The 18,338-nt window shown below is 48.1% G+C and overlaps 1 protein-coding gene and 1 long non-coding RNA gene across 3 annotated transcripts; one reads left to right on the forward strand and one right to left on the reverse strand.

Annotated features, from left to right (window-relative positions):
* Positions 1 to 7,009: 7,009 nt before the first annotated feature.
* LOC135329794 (uncharacterized) lies at positions 7,010 to 18,169 on the reverse strand. Of its 2 annotated transcripts, none has more exons than XR_010391483.1 (4): positions 17,902 to 18,169; positions 9,697 to 9,803; positions 9,488 to 9,594; positions 7,010 to 8,628 (listed from the first exon to the last, which is right to left on the reverse strand). It is a non-coding gene; the product is annotated as an uncharacterized LOC135329794 (long non-coding RNA). The 2 variants fall into 2 exon arrangements; XR_010391482.1 differs by lacking the exon at positions 17,902 to 18,169 and adding an exon at positions 14,109 to 14,309.
* Positions 12,515 to 16,266, forward strand: LOC112978850 (arylamine N-acetyltransferase, pineal gland isozyme NAT-3). The gene is made up of 2 exons (XM_026092600.2): positions 12,515 to 12,830; positions 14,299 to 16,266. The coding sequence occupies exon 2, from the start codon at positions 14,306 to 14,308 to the stop codon at positions 15,176 to 15,178; it is 873 nt and encodes a 290-aa protein (XP_025948385.1). The 5' UTR covers positions 12,515 to 12,830; positions 14,299 to 14,305; the 3' UTR covers positions 15,179 to 16,266.
* Positions 18,170 to 18,338: the final 169 nt, after the last annotated feature.

An 18,338-nucleotide genomic window follows, 5' to 3' on the forward strand; every position in this document is an offset into this window, starting at 1 on the left:
ACTGATACAACGAAATGTGTATAAACACATAGTATGTAATCTCTAATTTTGGATTGACAATGGTTTATGTTGAGTAATGTTGAAAGGACTTCTGATTGAACTAAACTGCATAGAAATAGGTCAGTGTCCTGGAAAGATATCTCACATATAGGGAGTTGCTCAGATTTAACTAAATGGACTTAAAGTCACACCTTTAACTGAACTGTTTCTGCACTTTTTATGTACGTACACTCAGGCTCCTGGGTAATTTATAAACCTTCAAAACAAATAAGAAAATTCATGGAATTCCTTAAGAAGAGTCTGCTATATATACATACATGTATTAAAAAAAAAAAAAAAAAAAAAAAAAAAAAAAAAAAAAAAAAGAAAAAGCTCCAGGATGTGATTTTAGTTATTTGGTTGGTTTAGTCTTCTGGTTTCTCTGTCCTGCTTTCCTCTTTTTTTTTCTTTTTTTCAATTTTCTTGATGAAAGATGTTTCAGCACTGTTCCTGGCAGAGCAACCGCAGAGAAGAGCTGCTGTAATTGCGAGCATCCGTCACGGCGTCGGCCCGCAGAGCCCCGGGCTGGAGCCACAGGTCTGTATGCAGCCGGGTGCCGACCCCGCGCAGCCCAGACCCTCTCCCCCTGCACAGGTGCGTGACCAAGCAAGCTGCCCTTGGTGCTATGGGCCTGTCTACACCAGCTCTGACCCAGGACTGACGTGCCCCCGGTCAAGGAGGGGATCCTTTCGTCTACCTGCCATTAATCTAGCATAGATGTGCCTGTATTAACAACAAGGCTCCCGGTTCATCCCTTTTTAGGATTAGCAGCATTGCCGTACCAGCATTTTTCTAAAGTCAGGGACGAAACTTCTACAACCACCTCAGTCGTCTTCTTTTTGTGTTGCTGCTACTCATTAAGCAAAAGGCAGTACATCTGAATGGGTTAGGCTAAGTGGGGGGACATTTCTGCTTCGAAGTTTTTAAAGAAAGAGAGGGCTATGTTGCTTTAACTAATCAACAGAAGTCAAAGGAAATTTAGGACTTACTTTTTATTCTGTGACTGGCACAGAAGATGAAAGGAGTTTGACCTCAAGGGAACCAACAGAGCTCCTCTGGCTCCACAGAGAGATAAAATGCTTGTCCAGAGGCATTATTGCTCATTTAGGTCCTTTTTAATGAAAACCAAAAAGAAAGGCTCTTCAAAATCGAAACAATGCCAATATCAGGCTGTAATACGTTAGAACACCCAAGACGCTGGGATTAATGTAGGTGGACAGGCAGTATAATGCATGTGAAAGTAATAAGAACAGAACCCAGATGATGACTTTAATTTGTTACGTAGCCCCTGGCCAAACTGTCCGGGTGCTTCCAGCAGAGCCAGGCGAGGCATCTCTGGACCAAGCCGTGCTCCTCCTTGCCGGAGGAACCAGGCACCCGGAGCCTTTAGAAAGCTGCTGCCGCCAGACTAGGCTCCTAAACAGTCCCGGTCCATGTGGACTAGTTTAAGGGGAAATATGTTGTTGCAGAGGTTGCAATTATTTTCTGTCTAGTGGTTCCTATAGTCAGCGCTTGGCAGTCACTTGGGTAAAGATCAGTGGTCTGATGAGCAGCCTTATTCTGAGGCTTTTCACAGTCTAGTTAACTAAAGGAATCAGCAAAGGGCCTTCCCTTGTGGACCTGGATCCATATTCAGAGTAAGGTCGGATAACACTGGTTTGATCCTGCCAATCCCCCTTCTCATCCCCTCCTGCAGAACCAGGGGGCTTGGAGAACTTGTCTGGATGGTCACAACAAGCTATGATTTTCATTTCAAGGACGTACTTGAGGATTTAAAACAAAGATCGTTTTACCGTGGGAGCTAAGGAGAAACCAAGTTGTAGGAAGACTATTTATGGTTGGCAAACAAGTGGACATGCATGCTCAGGGGCTCCTTTTAAGAGATTTCCAGCCCATCCTCCTCTTACTGTTACAAGTAACTCATAAGGTACCAACCTGTGCCCACCTCTGCTGCAAGTTGCTTGATGTTTGCAGTCCAGAGCTGCAGGACTTCACGGGCCCAGTGAGATGCTCTGCCCTGGCACTGCCCCAGGGAAGCCTTGCCCCCAGCCCGGCTTGCTGAAGTCCCTGGGCGGATGGCTTTGCTGAGCCTTCAGCCCAAGCTGGTTCAGATCTTTCGTCCCAAGCTGACAGCTTGCTCTGCTCATTGCCTCGGAGTTCCCCTTGGACCCTCCTGGCTCCGTTGAACTGCTTCACAGCTGTCTCTGTCCCATTTCTGCTCTTCTGGGCACCTCGTGGTGGACTTCGTTGGGTTTCATCTCTGTTTGCCGCTAGAAGCTACCTCCCCTTCACTTCAGCTCTGCCCGTGGCTTTCAGTCTGCTTGACTTCAGCCCACCACACTGCGTTACGGCTTCTTCAGAGCTGGTGTCGGCTTCAGGCGCGATCTCTAGAGCAGAAGACCCCAGTAGTGTCCTTCCTGTGTTGTCCTGCCCAGGGCTCATTTACTCTAATACTTTCCACTGTGGCTGTTGCAATGATTCCTTATCCAGAGAGTTTTGAATTTTTCTTCCCATTTTCTCATTAGCTGAAGAGAGAAAACCAGAATCTTATTTCCCTGGATGCAAAGCTTCTTCGGAGCTGGTGGGAGCACCTTCCCTTGCTCCATCACGGACATGGAGAAGGCCTTGGCCCTTGGGTCGTTTCTCCTTGCTCACCAAAAGATGCCAGCAAAGAGCTTCAGTTCCTCAGGCTCAGCTCCGCAGTGCTGTGTATCAGGAGCCTTCACCTTCGCACAGCACAGCAGCTAACTGATTTTTCTTGAAAAAACTGCTTTTGGCATATTTCTCAACAGGACCTGGAATATGGAATGAATAAGGACGGAATACTTCTACTGATACTAACAACGACTTCTGATGGAGACAAATGATTTTTAAGGAGGCATCTCCAATAATTTCGGTGGTGAGTTTTCTGATTAAAAACTCCTGTATGTGGCCTATAATATTTAAATTGCCACATGCCAAAGGCTGAGTACAACAGAGAAATCACAGTTTAGGAAATAGGAAGTGCAAACATGAGTTGGCCTTGAAGAAATATATGCTGTAAAATCTTTTAAAGCAAGTGAAGTAGACAGACTGCTTGTACAAACATTCTTGGGATCAAAACACCTGTGCGATTGACTGAAGTTACAGAATATGATGACTGTATTAAAAGGTTTGGTGAGAAGTATTGCAGGGTGAGAAAACAGGAGAGGCTTGCCCTGGACATACCGTGTATGTCACAGGCATTTTTAAAGGGCATTTGGTGATGTAAAGCTGCAGGGAGGTGTGCAGTAGGATTAAAGCGAGCTCTCTAGAGCACCAGGGAATCATACCGGTTCAGTAGGGCCCAAGACAGCAAAATTACGGTGACGTCTAGCGATCATAAATATCTCACAAAAGTGCTATGAGCAAAAAAAAAAAAAAAAAAAAAAAACATTTATTGTTAGAGTGCATCTTAAACACATAACACACAAAATCGGTTCATTAACCAAGGCTAGGGAACGAAGTGGAGTACAAATGGATGTGAATTAATATGCTGTGAATTAACCTGTTGTAGAGATGACAGAGAGCCAAGTGTTGGCGCTGGGGAAGGGTTGTGGGTGGGTTACTGCAGGGATCTTTTGCTACATCTGTATTTCTGACTATTTCAGTGGAATTTGCTGGTGGTACTAAATTAGAGCACATTCATATAAAAGAACCTAGACGTTTCTGAGACTGGGAATAGAACTAATAAAATGATGTGTAGCTTCGAAAAGTACGTGCTAGTCCCCAGGGAGAAAAAAGCAAAATGAAACCTCTTCAGTGATAGGAATATTCAGTACTGCAGTAGCTCTTACTGAGCACTGGACCAGCACTAAAGAAAAAAACAAATAAAGGTAGAATACCAATTGGACATAAAACAGGCAAACTACAATTCAGGTTTGCATCTTGAATCAAAATAGGATTTGGGTCTGCATTCAGTAGAACTGGAAATTCACTGAAGATCAGCTTCGACAGTTTAGGTCAACTGACTGAATGTTTTCTATTCTAAATTACTGATTGACCACTGAGTTTTTTTAAAAAAGAATAGTTTTGAATGGTTAATAAGCAGCCCGACCACACTCAAGCCCACCAGGTCCTTTAGTCAGGACCAGGTCAGATGAGGCTTAAATTCTGCTGTCCTCTGAAGAGCTCTGCAGCACCCTTCAACCTAAGCTGGAGACTTGGAAATGTGAACTGTCACTGAGAAAATGGTTAGACGTATTTTCTCTGAAGGGGCTCAGGCAGCCTATTGTCTATTCATGTCCTCATTGTGCACAGTGATGAAAACCAAATCAGTTCGCTTGGCTGGAATAACAACCGTGAGTGATAACTGATGTACTTGTTGGTGAATTGATTTTGCAGTTTCAGACTGGGTATCTTTGTGGCTGTATAAATATGCAGTCAAATTTTCTTCTGATGAAACATTCAGGAGACCATTTGATAAAAGTTGAGAAGAAAGCTTCCAGCCAATTTCAGAGGCCTTCCCTTGAGTCTCCCACAGCCATGCAGGGTTAGTCTCTCAATTACCAGCTCAAGGCAGAATATACATTCACCCCACCTGCTTCATTTCAGATGCCACTGGAGAATACGGCTCAGGAATATGCGTAAGGGAAAGACATATTCAGGCACATCAGATGCCATAGTTGCTTTTGTCGGTTGTAAGTGATAGCACTAGAACAGGAGCTTATTAAAGATTGGTAGTCCAAATTAACCATTGAGTTTCTATGATTAGATAACTGGTTTTCTAGATGGAATAAATGTGTAGTGGGACTTCAGAGTCTGTATTTCAAAAGAGCTTTGGATACATTGGTATTTGGGAAGTTACTAGTTAAACTGGCAAAGGCGGCAATTAGAACAGTAATTGCAAAATGGGTAAGAAGCTGGCAAAAGACAACTGAGAGAGGACTTGAGAGAGATTTCCAGAGGAGGTCCTGGTGATTATTTTTCATTAGGTTCCTTAGTGCTCTGATTGGTATAAAAAGCAGGCTGATGCAGTTTGTTGGTGGCATGGAGCTAAGTCCTGCCAGGAGAGACGCAGGAGACGTTTTCTCTGGGAGGAGAGCAGACTGCTCCCTCCCGGCACCGTCCTCATTGCTCTCATCACAGCGTCAGCTCTGGAGAAGGAGGGCCCGAGGGCTTCCCAGCCAGTGCCACGGTGCGCCTTCCCGGTGCTGGGCAGCTGAGTCCTGCTCCTTTCTTCATGATAGGTCTGCTTTAAATGGGGGAGCAAAGGGGCCCTGACACAAGGAACAGAGGAGAGGTGCCTCCAGTCACTTGAAAAGCAGGTAGTCACTTTTCAAGGACTATCTCACCAGAGTTTCTTACCACAGTTCCTATTAAATAAAGGTTTTGGAAAGGCTGATGATAATCTTCCAGCACAACAGCTATGCTGTTCCTTCTAAAAACCTCAGCATACTCTTCAGAGGAAGCACAGACCTGGATATAGCATTAATTTGCAACACTGTGATTAAAAAAGAAAAAACAGGTACAGTTGCCACTGCATGGACATGAGCTACCTTTTAGCTTATGGAACAAAAATGTACAGGGTTGATGTCATTTTAGTCACGTTCATCTACCTAAAGAGAAGGCCATTCACAAGTCCAGGTGATCAAGGATCAAACTGGTTCTTGCCAGGAAAAAAAAAAAAAAAAATTATAGACATCAGCCCTGGGGCAACGTAGCAGACCTGGAACTGATTTCTGGGAAGGAGCTGTTCCTTGGCATGGCTTGGTTCCTGGAAGACAGTGAGATTCGGTAACTTCAAAAAATTTTTGAGGACTCGCTTAGTTCCCAGCCAAGCAATACAGAAGTGGATGTGATCTGAGATGACACTGGCTGAGACAATTTACCTTGTTAATAGCAAATACATTTTTTTTCCTCTGTTGTCCAGAATATAATTTGACACATTGACCATATATAGAATCTGCTTCACGACTTTCAGTTCTTTCTAAACACCTAGGGGGCCAGGTTGTCTCTTCCCATCCATGCTGGTGCACAGGAGCACACAAGACTGTCGGCTACAAAAGAAAGTGTGATTTCTCACAGCTACATCTGCTTCCCGGCGTAGCCTCCAGTTTCAGGTGTGAATAATTTCTCTTTATTTCTGCAGAGCTATATGTTGCCCTTTCCCCGCTTTGCTTTACTTTTTATTTTTCCGGACACGAGATGCCCATGCGTGGGGAGGTGGACGAGCCACGTGAAAAGTCCTTTTATGCTTCCATGATTCTCCGCAGTGCCACTTAAAAATCATACCAGTGGCCTCGAGGACTGCTGCATTGCTCCTCAGTGCGATGGGCAGAAAAGCAGAGAGCTTCGGAGTCCGGGTTGCCACAGTAACCCTTGCTCTACCGTCTTGTGCTTTTCCATTAGGAAAATCTTTCGCTCCACAAACACCCAGCTCCACGTATGTGACCTACACTGAGCAAATTTACGTGAAAATTATGTGACTGTTGGTTGCCAAGAATTGATGAAGAGCATTGCAGGAGCATTTTCCCGTTCCTGAGTCTTCCTGTAACTTCCAGACCTCCCCGACACATCCAGAAGAAGGGTAAGTCTGGTGGGGGGAAGCGCTTTGCTCCGGTTTCTCTTCCTCGCTTGCGCTCCTGAGCGGCTGTGGAGGGAATACGCTGCCATCGCCAATGTGTATTATTCCTGTGATGCGGGTTGCTGCACTGTAAAGAATACATGTTGTCTGAAGGCTCAGTTGTTTTTTTTCCTTTTTCTTTTCTGTCACTGTAGCTCTCTGTTTCTTACTCTTCACTGAGATAAAACGTTTCCCTCCCACCTACCTCCGGGGGAGAAAAAAAAACCGAAGTAGAGGGAATGACAGGACTCGTGCAATTGTTTCCTCGCTTTGCATGTTTCTAGGCTGATTGCCTGAGTCAGGGCTGATCCAAATTCCCACGGAAGTCAAGGGAACCTCTTCGCCGAAACAACAATTTTATTTTGGAGGCGCTTGGGCCAGGCCCAACGCCAGGCGAGCGGCAGGAGCATTGCTCTGCGACCTCCGGTGGAATTACGACAATTTAACCCTGCTAAGGGTATACCCTGGAGGTTACCGGAAAGTAAAGAGCAGCTGCTAATGAATGGTTATTGCTGCTGAATTTAGGCACATGCACAGAGATTTTTTTTCTTTCCTGAGCTAATATGTGTGCGTGTGTGTGTAATTTTCATTAATATAAATTATATCACTTCACAGAGAACATAAGAGTTATAAAGCCAAGATATTCTCTATTTAGGCAATTTCAGGAATATTTCCCTTTGAGATGCTTTTCACCTTGCTCTATATCCCAGTCCCCAAAATGTTGCAAGTGTTTAGTAAGTACTTCTCTACTGTCCCAAATGTGAGCGCAACGGAGGAATTTTAGAGGGCCAAACGAACTTTCATTTTTTCCCCACAGTAGCATGCACATATACGCCTCTCCTTTCGTCAGTACACCTGTTGATTGTCCGGAAATATTTTCTTTTTAAAATTCCTTGCTAGTCTTTTTTTGTGTGTGGATATAGGCTTGAATACCTTGCCATTTATGCACCCGATAGTGACAGAGACTGTTGACTTCCAAATCTTCTTTGCGTACGTAGGACATACATAAATTGGTAGAATTATCTGTGCCGAGGTCACAAGGTATTTTTTATATTTGTCTGTCAAAAGTACACATTTCTTTTCAGATGAAAGATGAATTATTGGCTGATTAATTCTAAAAGGATGTCGCACGCCAAGTTTTGCATCAATAGCGTCTTTATTTTCAAACGAGGCCTTACAAAAAGGCGCTTTCCTTCCCTGGATGGGGAAATGAACTGCGCTGTTACGGAGCCGCCGCCAATAACGGGGGAAATGTGGTGAAATTCGACACAACTATACAATGTTTCCTGGAGACTGCATGTTACCCCGTGCACCGTCTGGTTCGCTCCCGGGCACGGCTGTGGACGTCTGCAACGCGCTTTCAGCACCGGCTCCCGCGCGAGAAGGCGGCCGCGGGGCACGTCTGACCGACGGCTGGGAACGAATCCGCCTCGGGGTCCGGCGAGCAAGGCCGATGCCCCGCTGCATCTTACACCGCCACACCTCCCTTAGGCAGCTATGCTGTAACGTGGTGGTAACCAATAACTGGTTCCTCTTGGGAGTATTTACCTTCCCAAAAAGCCAGTGAAAAGGAGTATACCCAATTTCTAGAGGGTGCAGTGAAATGAAGGGAGAAATGATTAAAGCCCTGGGTCTTCAGAGGTGCTCTGGGGATATATTGCGTACTGATTTTAGAAGGCACTGGACTATTTTTTGAGGATGAGGATGCAAAATGGTCAGGTATCAAGACCAGGTGGTGGGAGTGGGGGCAGCCCTCGCTTAGGCACTTCTTGCAGAGCCGAAGCTGCAAACCCCAGCTGTCGGGCAGCCGAAGAGCCGTCGCCGTTCCTCATCCTTTCTTCCGCTGAGCCGTATTGCCTGTTTTGCCCCTGGTGTCTAGAGGCCTTCGGCGAGGAGGCGCAGGCTGCTCTCGCGGCTGGCTCGTGCGGGAAGCCGGGGCTCCGACTCCTCATGCCCGCAGCGCTCGCGTGGTGCCCAGTGCCACACCGGGGCCCCCTCGGTGTCACCTGCCAGGAGAGAAATGCATCCTTCCACAGCTCCTGTTGCTAAAGGGAACCATGGCCGCCGCCGCCCCGGGAGCCGACCTCCTCGCCAGCCCTGTCCTCCCCGCGCGGAGTTGCTGGCGCTTCCCCACGTGGCGTGAGAAGACCGTGGCCTGCTGCTGCCTGCGCTGAGCCCGTCCTCCACGCGGCGAGAGGGCTGCTGAAGCTCTCAGACCCCAGCATTCAGTCCGGAAAACGGGGCTTTAGGGCCACATAGGCTTTTCTGGCCAAACCATTCTTAACCAAGCAAACTCCGTTGCTTCAAAACAAAACTAGTTAATTTTTGTTCTCATTTGTTCAAAGAACAATTGGCTTGGAATAATTAATTCTGGAGTAATACTTGTATGCATACTCTGCTCTACATGCATAGCTGTGTGTCTCCACAAGCACAGTTAGACCGATCCCTCATATTAAATACCGGTGTGGCAGAAGGAAGGTGCTGTTTTTCATTTTGCTTGCAGGTTCAGTACCTGTGCACCCCAGACCCTGGAGGACACTGGTGCCCACTCCCGATCAACTCGTCTGGAACGGGGCCATTTAGAAAGAAAGACCAGAGGAGCCTGTGCCCCAGGGCCTTGTGGAAGAACCAGGTGGTCAACAGAAAAAGTACGTGAGCCCAAATAAGACATCATCTCTGCCACACAGCGGTTAGTGGGGACAGGGTAAAGCTGACCAAAGAGCTGCTGGAAAAGTCTGAGGTACCCAAAAATGTTTGTTAAAGAGTTCTTTGGCCATGGCAGCATTGGGCAGATTGGGCAACGAAAGATCAGATATAGCAAGCTCCCACGCTGTTGACCAGTCTGCTTGTTGCTCCTCCACTCACCCCTTCTCTGCCTACCAGCACAAGTAGGCGTTCCTGGGTCCGCCTTTCTTGATCTCCTATCCTCTTCCTCCTCATCGGTGCCCTCGGCCACGTCCCCGGCCACGTCCCTAGCAGGGAAGGGAAAGCTGAAGTTGTAGCTGTGGCTGCTAAGGTGGCACAAAGTCTAGCCAGCTGCTTGCCAGCCAGGTGGCAAGAACAGGTGAAGCTACCTGCTGCTGGACGTCAGGCGTGCTGAGAGGGACAGCGCGAGTGCCCGAGTTGCGGTCTGGAGAACTTTCTCCCCAAAATTCCCACAGCTTGACAATGATGCTGGCAGCTGAAAGAGAGGTGGACCATGAGATGGAGATGAAAATAGCACATTTAGGGTTTGGTTACCGCTTGTGAAACGGAGGACAACTTCTGCTTCCCAATACGTGTCCCACAGTCTCACACCGGGGTGGCAGAAGCACGAGAACGCATAGGCTGTCCTCCCCGGCTGTGAACGCACCTTGACGAGCGGTCACGCCCTGATGTTTCTCACTGCAGAAGTCATGACACATGGGAAAACAAAAGCTGGATGTATGAACATGTTTTTCATCAAAGCTGTTACCTAGAATGTTTTTGGCGTCAAACCTTCTGTGAGATAAATCCATTTAGGTAGAAAAGCCAAATGTTCCCCTTGTAATGGGATTTAAATGAATTATGACCACTTACATTTAAAAGATTTATGTTGAAACCCCCAGGTGGAAAGGCCCAGAAGACCAAAGCTGTCTCCCAGGCCTGCATTAGTGTACTTTGTGCTGGCTTGTGTGAAAACCTCATATTGGTATTGGGCATAAATAAGCCAAGGACATAATTTTTGACTCTCACCAGCCCTCAGATAGTGAAATCACTAAAATTGAGACTTGGTCTCTTCCTCACTGAAAAAAAGCCCAAGAAAAGTCCAGCACAGCTATCCCCTTCTATAATCCTGCAGGCAAAAGTTGGCCACACAGTCCCGAAGTCATCCTTCAGCAAGCGGAGGGGAAGCGAGGACCACAAGAGCTGCATGTGATGGATGTGCTAGATAGACGTCGCAAAGATATGTAGCCACAGCTACGGCTGATACGTATAATTACGTAAAGAAGCCAGCGAATATAAAGCATGAGAAAGTTCTACCGTTACGAGCATGTTTATGGGCTAGGAATATTATTTACCACTCTTACTTGCATTAGAGCAGCTTACCTCTATTAAAATCCCTTTGGAAATGGTAGGACAGAGCCTGCCACGCAGCTCACACTGTGTAGCGTTTCCTTTTCCAGCTACTCTGAATTCGGAAGCATGGCAGAATCTGACCTTGTGTAAGAATTTAAGATTTTCTACTAATTCTTATTTTTTAAATATACTGATTTTTTACTAGCTTAAGTCTCTCTTCCCTCTCCCCCACCAAAACCAGGCGGATAAGCAGAATGTGATATAATTTGTAGACGAAGCCTCCAGGTAATATACAGATAATAAAGAGGTAGACGGGTACGGCTTTGCTACAGGGAGCTGCATAAAATAGGCCATCCCAACCCTGTGTTTGCATGAGTTTCTACGAGAGCCGGTGGCAGACTTCAGCAGCCCTCGGGCCAGATGGCCAGAGGAAGACGGAGTCCGCCTCACAGGGACACTCACCGAGCTCAGCCCCCGCTCTGCTAGGCAGCGTGTGGAAACCTCCAAAGGTAGGATTTTCCCGAGATTCACCATTAGTCACAAGCAGTAAATTGCCTATGAAGGCTGATAAGCGTGAGGGATGCTCATCTCATCCCTGCGCCGTCACGGAGATCATCAGAGAGGGATGCTGCGTTAGCCGCGAGCAGGTACTCGGCTGTGCGCCGTTTCCCCAGGCCTGGCACCGAGGGCCTGGATTTCCCCAAGCAAAAATTGAAGCACATCACGCTATGCTGAAGGGGCATGGGAGGAATATTAGACGCGGCCTCTCAGGAGAGGTAGGATGGGAGAAGGATTTCAGCAATAAATTAAATGCTACTGGCAGGGTAAATGAATAAATAAATAAAAGCTGGGTGCAGCTACATTGAGGGTCTTCTGGAAGAGGCTCAGGCAGCACCAGCCCCGTCTCTCCCCAGGGGTGGGAAGCGGAGTTTCGCTTTGGGAGCTCAGGTGAGCGATATTGCCCAGCAAGCCCCCATGACTCACAGATCTATCACCTCCATCCCTTATCAACCTCATCCTAGACGAATTTTTCCTTTTAAAATCCTTTTCAGAACTTAATGCCAGGGAATGTCATCCCTTCTGCAGGCTGCAGAGTTTTCCATGAGAAAAACAAGGGAAAGCAGCTCTCTGGCAGCCGAGCGTGGGGCATCAGCACCATCCCGCAGGCACGTGGCCCCGGCCGGGGGCTCAGCTCAAACCGAGGGGCTCCAAAGCTGCCCGGGGTTCTCAGTGAGGCGCCCGGGGCAAACCCAGCCTGCGGAGCCTGCGGATATAACGGGAATGAATGAGGCTTAGCTTGGGAAAATGCAGGCAAAGTTTGCAGAGAGAGAGACTCAGTACAAAATGTGCTACAAGGATGCAAACCCTTCGTGTTAGCGCTTTGTATTCACTACTTTGCCAATAGCATCTTCACCACCACGGCCTCCTAAGGTGCTATTTTTGGGCAAAGATCAAACAAGACACGCTGTTGTCTCATTCCTTTTTTTTTTTTTTTTTTTTTTTTTTACAGTCTGTGAAACTTAGGGTAATAAAGAAATGCACATAAACTATAAGCAGCAAATTAGGCAAAGGCAGCAGTGTTGCTGTTCACGTGCATGCTGAGTGGGGCGCAGGAGCTGCAGGTTTCCGCGCGGCTGCACAGAAATCTTGCTACTTTTAGGAAAAAGTGGAAAATCCTGTGATTAAATGCACTGCAAGATTCCCCACAGTCCCCAACAACCAGGAACCGAATACCTGGGAAAAATATCTATTCCACTTACACATACAGCTAGCTATCGAAACAGAAAATGCCTTTTTCATTTCACGAGCTCAAACCAGCCGCTGCAGAGAGCACTGAAGCAGCGAGCCCATGCAGTCGCCGCCGCTCCAGCAGCAAACTGATTGTGCATGCGGCTGGTGGCAGCGCTGCTGGTTCCTGCCGGCTCAGTCCAGGGCTTGTGCTCCACCCTTGTTGTGTTTTTTTTTTTTTTCCTTTCAGCTTTTGCAATCTGACAGAGGAGAGCGAAAGCAACTTGAGGGGAAAAGACATTCCCCCGAAGAGGAGCCGGAGGGCAGGTCCCGGTCCCCGTCCGCGCTAGGTGCGGGACACGCAGCCACGCCACTTGCTTTAGCCTAAAAAAGCCCCCAAACAAACCCAGGGGAGACATTTGCCGTTGAAGTGATTTTGCAGGTAAGACGCTTTCTTAAAGCCAGCGTTTTGACAGGCGAGCACTTCCTAAACAGGAAGTTAAATACGTGCTAAGGCGAAACCCTGCGGGAAATGGCTCGGTTGCCGGAGAGCAGAGCGCGACGCGGGCGGGCGCGTTCGCGGCCGCGCAGCAGAGCTGCTGGTGTGTTTGCTGGGTTATCAGCCGCCAGCAGATCAGGCACTCGCGGCAGCTGACTTATTGCAGATACCGCTGTTGGGAGGGCATCCGAAACCGGCACAAGAGACGGACGGCCAGACCAAAAAAACCGCTGCACCAATAAGGTTCTTCCTTTAAACAGGAGTTAATACATTTTTTTTCCCTGCTTCTGCCAAAACAGAGAAGGGGAAGAGGTCACGACCGCTGAGGCTGGTTTAAAGTTTCGCACGGCAAGAACGGCACTTCTGAAAAAAAATTCATCTGTAAAAATAAATGAAGTCATTGTTCTGGTGCTGTGGGGAAAAGCTTGGAAACCAGCCAAAAACCAAAAAACGAGACTCCCCGGGAGAATAACGTGGTACACTTGCCCCGAGGGTCGCTCAGCCAGCCTGCATCTTGTGGATGTGCTGCTGGCCCTGATGCAATCGTTACAGATTTCTGAACATTTGTAGCCTAAATTTTGGGAAATGGGGGTTGCCAAACTGGCAACACTTTCTGCTTGTGCCAGGAAATCGTACGAAGTGAATCTTTGTATTTTCATTGCTTCTGGTATATACTGAAAGCATCCATCCCAAATCCCCAGGCAGTTTGGTGTGTGCCATTTTTCACTATAGGGATAATTTAATCCTGTCTATCTTGACTGTTTCTTGTAATTTTAACTTAAGATGCATAAACGGGTACTTAAGAGCATTTTTGGGATCTCTTGGACCGATAACCTATAGAGCAGAGCTCCGTGCTCAGAGCTGTCTGAAATCTCGCGGCACCTGGATAGGACCAACCAGCTCCCCGGGAGCGTGAAAATCCCGTTTCCCGCGGCCCCGTGACGGGCTGGGAAGGCCAGGGTGGCTTTCGGCGCAAGCCGGAGCAGGTGAGGAAGGAAATCCCGAGGCAGGCTGGCTTTAGCCCAGGCGGGGAGGGTTTTTCTGCAGATTCGGCCTCTCTGGGTCGAACCGTGCGTAAATCCCACCACGTCGCAGGTGCCTCCGCTGCTGCATCTCCAGCGCGGCCCGGTGCTGCTGCCGGCCGCTGAAATGTGCCTAGCACAGCTGGAGCCTCCAGTCGCAGCTGTAAAAGAAACAATTAAAAATAACGTTTGTGCTCACCAGCAGCGTCCCCTCGGCTCCTCTCAGTGCTAACACTTATATTCAGCTGGCTTCGGTAGGGCCATTAGTCAGCTCCCGGTCCTCTTCTGAACAGGCTGCTCGTGTTGATTAGGGCCCATAATAATGAAGGGGGAAGATCCTTCTGTCCCTTCCAATCCACGCTGTTATTTTTTTCTCACCCTTCTTCCAGAGGCAGCATGGACATCAAGGAATATTTTGCCAGAATTTCTTACCAGGGCCCCTGCGACAAACTGGATCTGGAAACCTTAACGGGAATATTCCAGCACCACATCCGCGCGGTCCCTTTCGAAAACCTCAGCATCCACTGCGGAGAGCGCGTGGAGCTGGACCTGGAGCCGGTGTACCACAAGATCGTGAGGAAGAACCGCGGAGGCTGGTGCATGGAGAACAACCACCTCTTGTCCTGGGCCCTGAAAACTCTGGGATATGATGTCACCCTTCTGGGATCAAAAGTTTATGTCCCAGAGTATGATGCGTACGCTGATGAGATCGATCATCTTCTGCTCAAAGTGGTGCTTCACGGCCAATCCTACATTGTGGACGGAGGTTTTGGGATGGCCTACCAGCTCTGGCAGCCAATGGAGCTGATTTCGGGGAAAGATCAGCCTCAGACTCCCGGCATCTTTCGCTTCCTGGAAGAAAATGGGATCTGGTACCTCGAGAAAGTAAAAAGGAAACAGTATGTCCACAGCCAAAACGTCTCTACTTCTCACAATGAGGAAAAAGAAGTTTGCCGGCGAGTTTATCTCTTTACCCTGCAGCCACGAGACATCGAAGAATTCAGACCCCGCAACGAGCACCTGCAGACAGCGCCCGGCTCCCTGTTTGTCACCAAGTCCATCTGCAGTCTGCAGACCACCGATGGCATCCGGGCTTTGGTTGGGTGGAAACTCACGGAGATAAAGTACAACTATAAGGATAATATGGATCTGGTGGAAATCAGAATCCTTGCAGATGAAGAAATAGAGAAAACGCTGAAAGAGAAATTCAACATAACACTAGACAAGAAATTTGTACCCATCAATACCAGCAGGTTGTCTCTGTTTTAACACACTGCCTGATTTAATTCAGTACGGTGATATTAAATACAATCTTTTCCCCTATTTTTGTCAAGCACTAAAGGTTAGGCTTTCTCTTTCCATCTACCCCAGCGTAAGGCAGAACATATTAGCATGAATCTGGAAAAGAAATTGATTTTCACCACTGTTCCTGCATCCCTCCTTGGTTCAGGTACAAATAATTTCCTCCTGGCTCAGTCAAATCACTCCCATTCTCTTCATGCTTAGCTGGAAGCAGACTCTGCCCATTCCCTTCTCCTTTCATCTCTTAAAAGCTTTTCCCGCTAACCCTGGCGGGGTGGAGAGCCCAGGCAGTATGTCTTTTTCCTTATTACTTTGCACTGCCACCTGGGGAATACCATACCTGCATCTTAAATGACTACCATATTCTTTTTGAAATTTGATAGCTGGAAAAACAAAGACATTCAGTGTTCAGTTTGCTACAGCAAGCCGAAGTCTGTCCTCTTTTGCCCCTACATTCCTAACACCCTTCGTGCGGTAACCACCCAGCTCCACACTTAGGACATACGTGGTGAATACTCAGAGTGGCTGTTTATGGCCTAAAACTGTTGATCAGAAACATCTGGAGAAAATTTGGTCTCGTTTCTGATGTTACACAACTCCCACCCACCTGATGTATCCAAAAAGCAGTAATTCTGCGCTCACTTTGGATGTGAAGCGTCTCCCACGCAGCCCGTTTGCTAAATCCAGCAGTGTCCTGCTGGGAATACGTCCGCTGCTCACGGGGGTGTTCCCGCTACTCTGAATATCACTGCACGTTAATTACTGTGGCTGAATGCAAATTCGTGCATGGAAGGATTTTTCCAAAACATATCTGTTCTACTGAAGATGTGTTTGCAGTGATACTAATTATATTGATATAAGGAGAAAAGATAAATCTTAATCAGATACCTAAAGGCTAACATTTTTAGTATGAGAAATTGCTCAAATGTAATCATATTGCCCTTTGAGATGATGCTTGATGTTGCTTTATGTACAAATCACAGAAGCATTACAACTATGCACTTACTTATAATTAAGCAAATTACAATTCAATAAAAGAAATCAAGTGTTGTGAACTGCAAGTATTCCGCTGTTTCTTTCCCCCAAACTACAATTTCTTCCAAAGTAAAAGTTTTCAATATGTTCTTCATTAATCACTGCAGTTGTCCTGATTATATGTTTTGTAGATAAGGCTTTTTAAAATAGAACAGCCTCACCGTCCCTTTTTTATTTTGTTACACAATGTATGTGGCTTTCTATAACTAGCAATTTATGTGCTAGTTAATAAAAGGCGCTGCTATTCTCCACGCTCAGAATATATTTCCCAGCGACACAGTAAGTCCCCCGAATCCCCCTCCTCCTGGCATCAAACACATCCATATGTGCTTGGCTGCATGTGTGCAAGAGCCGCTTATAGCAAACCAGGCTCTCCCCCTGCCTAGGGTGGGAGGAAATTAAATGTTAACGGTGACCTGTGGCCGGTTGCGGAGGAAACTGGGGCTCCGTATAGTGTGACCAGGAGCTTTCAACCCCGATGGGCAGCGGGAATTGTCCCAGGACCTGGCTCGTAGCGGGAGGGTGCGAAAGCCGTGGCCTTTGGCACTTCAGCAGCCGCAGGGCGCTGGAATAGCTGCACAAACCCTGTCGCACTTATTGTCACGGCAGTGTGTCGCGAGCAGGGGCCAAAACGCCCGGCCAGGCCTTGGAAGACGCGGGCAGGAGGGGATCGCGCGGCAGCTGGTACGGCCGCGAGCTCGCAGGTGGCTCGTGGGTAGCTGGTTATGTCTATCGGCCAGACATTCAACAGGTGAAGGGAAAACAATAATTAAAGAAAATGCCTTTCTTTCAGCTGACCCATGGCCCTGAGCCCCTGCCCCGGCCGCTCTTCTCCCCGCTCCGCAGCCCAGCTCGGCGCTGCTGGTGCTAGCAGCCCCCCGCCTCCGCCCAGCGCACGCAGGGAGACGGACTGTACCGCGGAGCGAGCGCACGAAGCTGGCAGCTGGAAGGGGAAAAAGAGTCCCTCCATCTCAGATTTCACTCGTTTGCTTTCTTCTTATCATTAACTCGGGAGGCAAATTCTTAAAGGCACCGCAGGCCGCTCCCTGGGAGCAGCGTCCTCGCTGAGGACGGACGAGGCTTGAAGCCCAGGGGCTTGGGCAGCTCAGTGCCTTCCGAAACCTGGCCTTGCTGCTTTGGGGCTTCGGTGTCAGCCGCGAGCAACAGCCCAGGGCCGGTGCTTAACTCAACAGCTGCCACCCGCTGCTGGTAGATCGATGTCTTCTTTGGCTTGAATGAGCAGCGCTCAGCCGTAAGTAGCTTCCCGCAGGCCGCACCAGCGTCAGCGACGCAAACTGCGTCATCGAAAGTTGCCCTGTTGTTTTGCTGCTTCAGGGGATCAAAAAACCAAGCTGCCCCCGCAGAGACCTGCTGCGGGCAAGGCTATAACCGCTTTCAGAAGCTGCTCGCGCTCCCCGAACTGTATTTCTCCCGTGTCTTCCTGGAGGGCTTTGGTTCTCCACCAGCAACACGGGAGGTTTAAGTCTCCTCGATACTGTAAGCTCTTTGGGGAACAGCTTGGCTTCCAGCTCTTTTTACAGGACCTAACGTGATGAATTGCATGACTGCTTCTTTTTTTTCCATGCATGATGCCATTACAAATAAAATAATAAAGCCATCACGACAGAAAATGTTATAAAAGAAAAAACAACTACCTCTTCTCCTGGATCTGCTGGAGGCTAATGTCCCTTGGGCCAGGCAGTGAAAGGGAACCTGGATCTTTAAGAGCAGAGTTCCCAGCACAAACATTCCTGGGAGCTCCGAGCAATCCCGCACGGAAAGCCTGACACTCACTGGCTTGCAGTTAAGTCCCCAAGGGTCCAGTTTTTAACTTCATCTTGCCGACATGGGTCAGGTGGCTTGGAAAAGCCTGTCACGTATGTCTGCATTGCCTGTGCTCAGCCCTGGGGGCACGTTAGCAAAGGAGAAACTACCACCCCCAGGGCCAACACCGCGAGCTGCAGCACGAGGACCTTGTCCAAGTACAAAGAGCAAGTGCCCAAGACTTAAACTTCCCCATTTACGCTGAGGCAGAGGGTTTGAAAAACCCAGCTCCTGACTCGCATGCAGTGGAGCTTAAAACCGAACAAGC

The sequence above is a fragment of the Dromaius novaehollandiae genome, chromosome 13 (assembly GCF_036370855.1).
Source record: "Dromaius novaehollandiae isolate bDroNov1 chromosome 13, bDroNov1.hap1, whole genome shotgun sequence".
NCBI lineage: Eukaryota > Metazoa > Chordata > Aves > Casuariiformes > Dromaiidae > Dromaius > Dromaius novaehollandiae.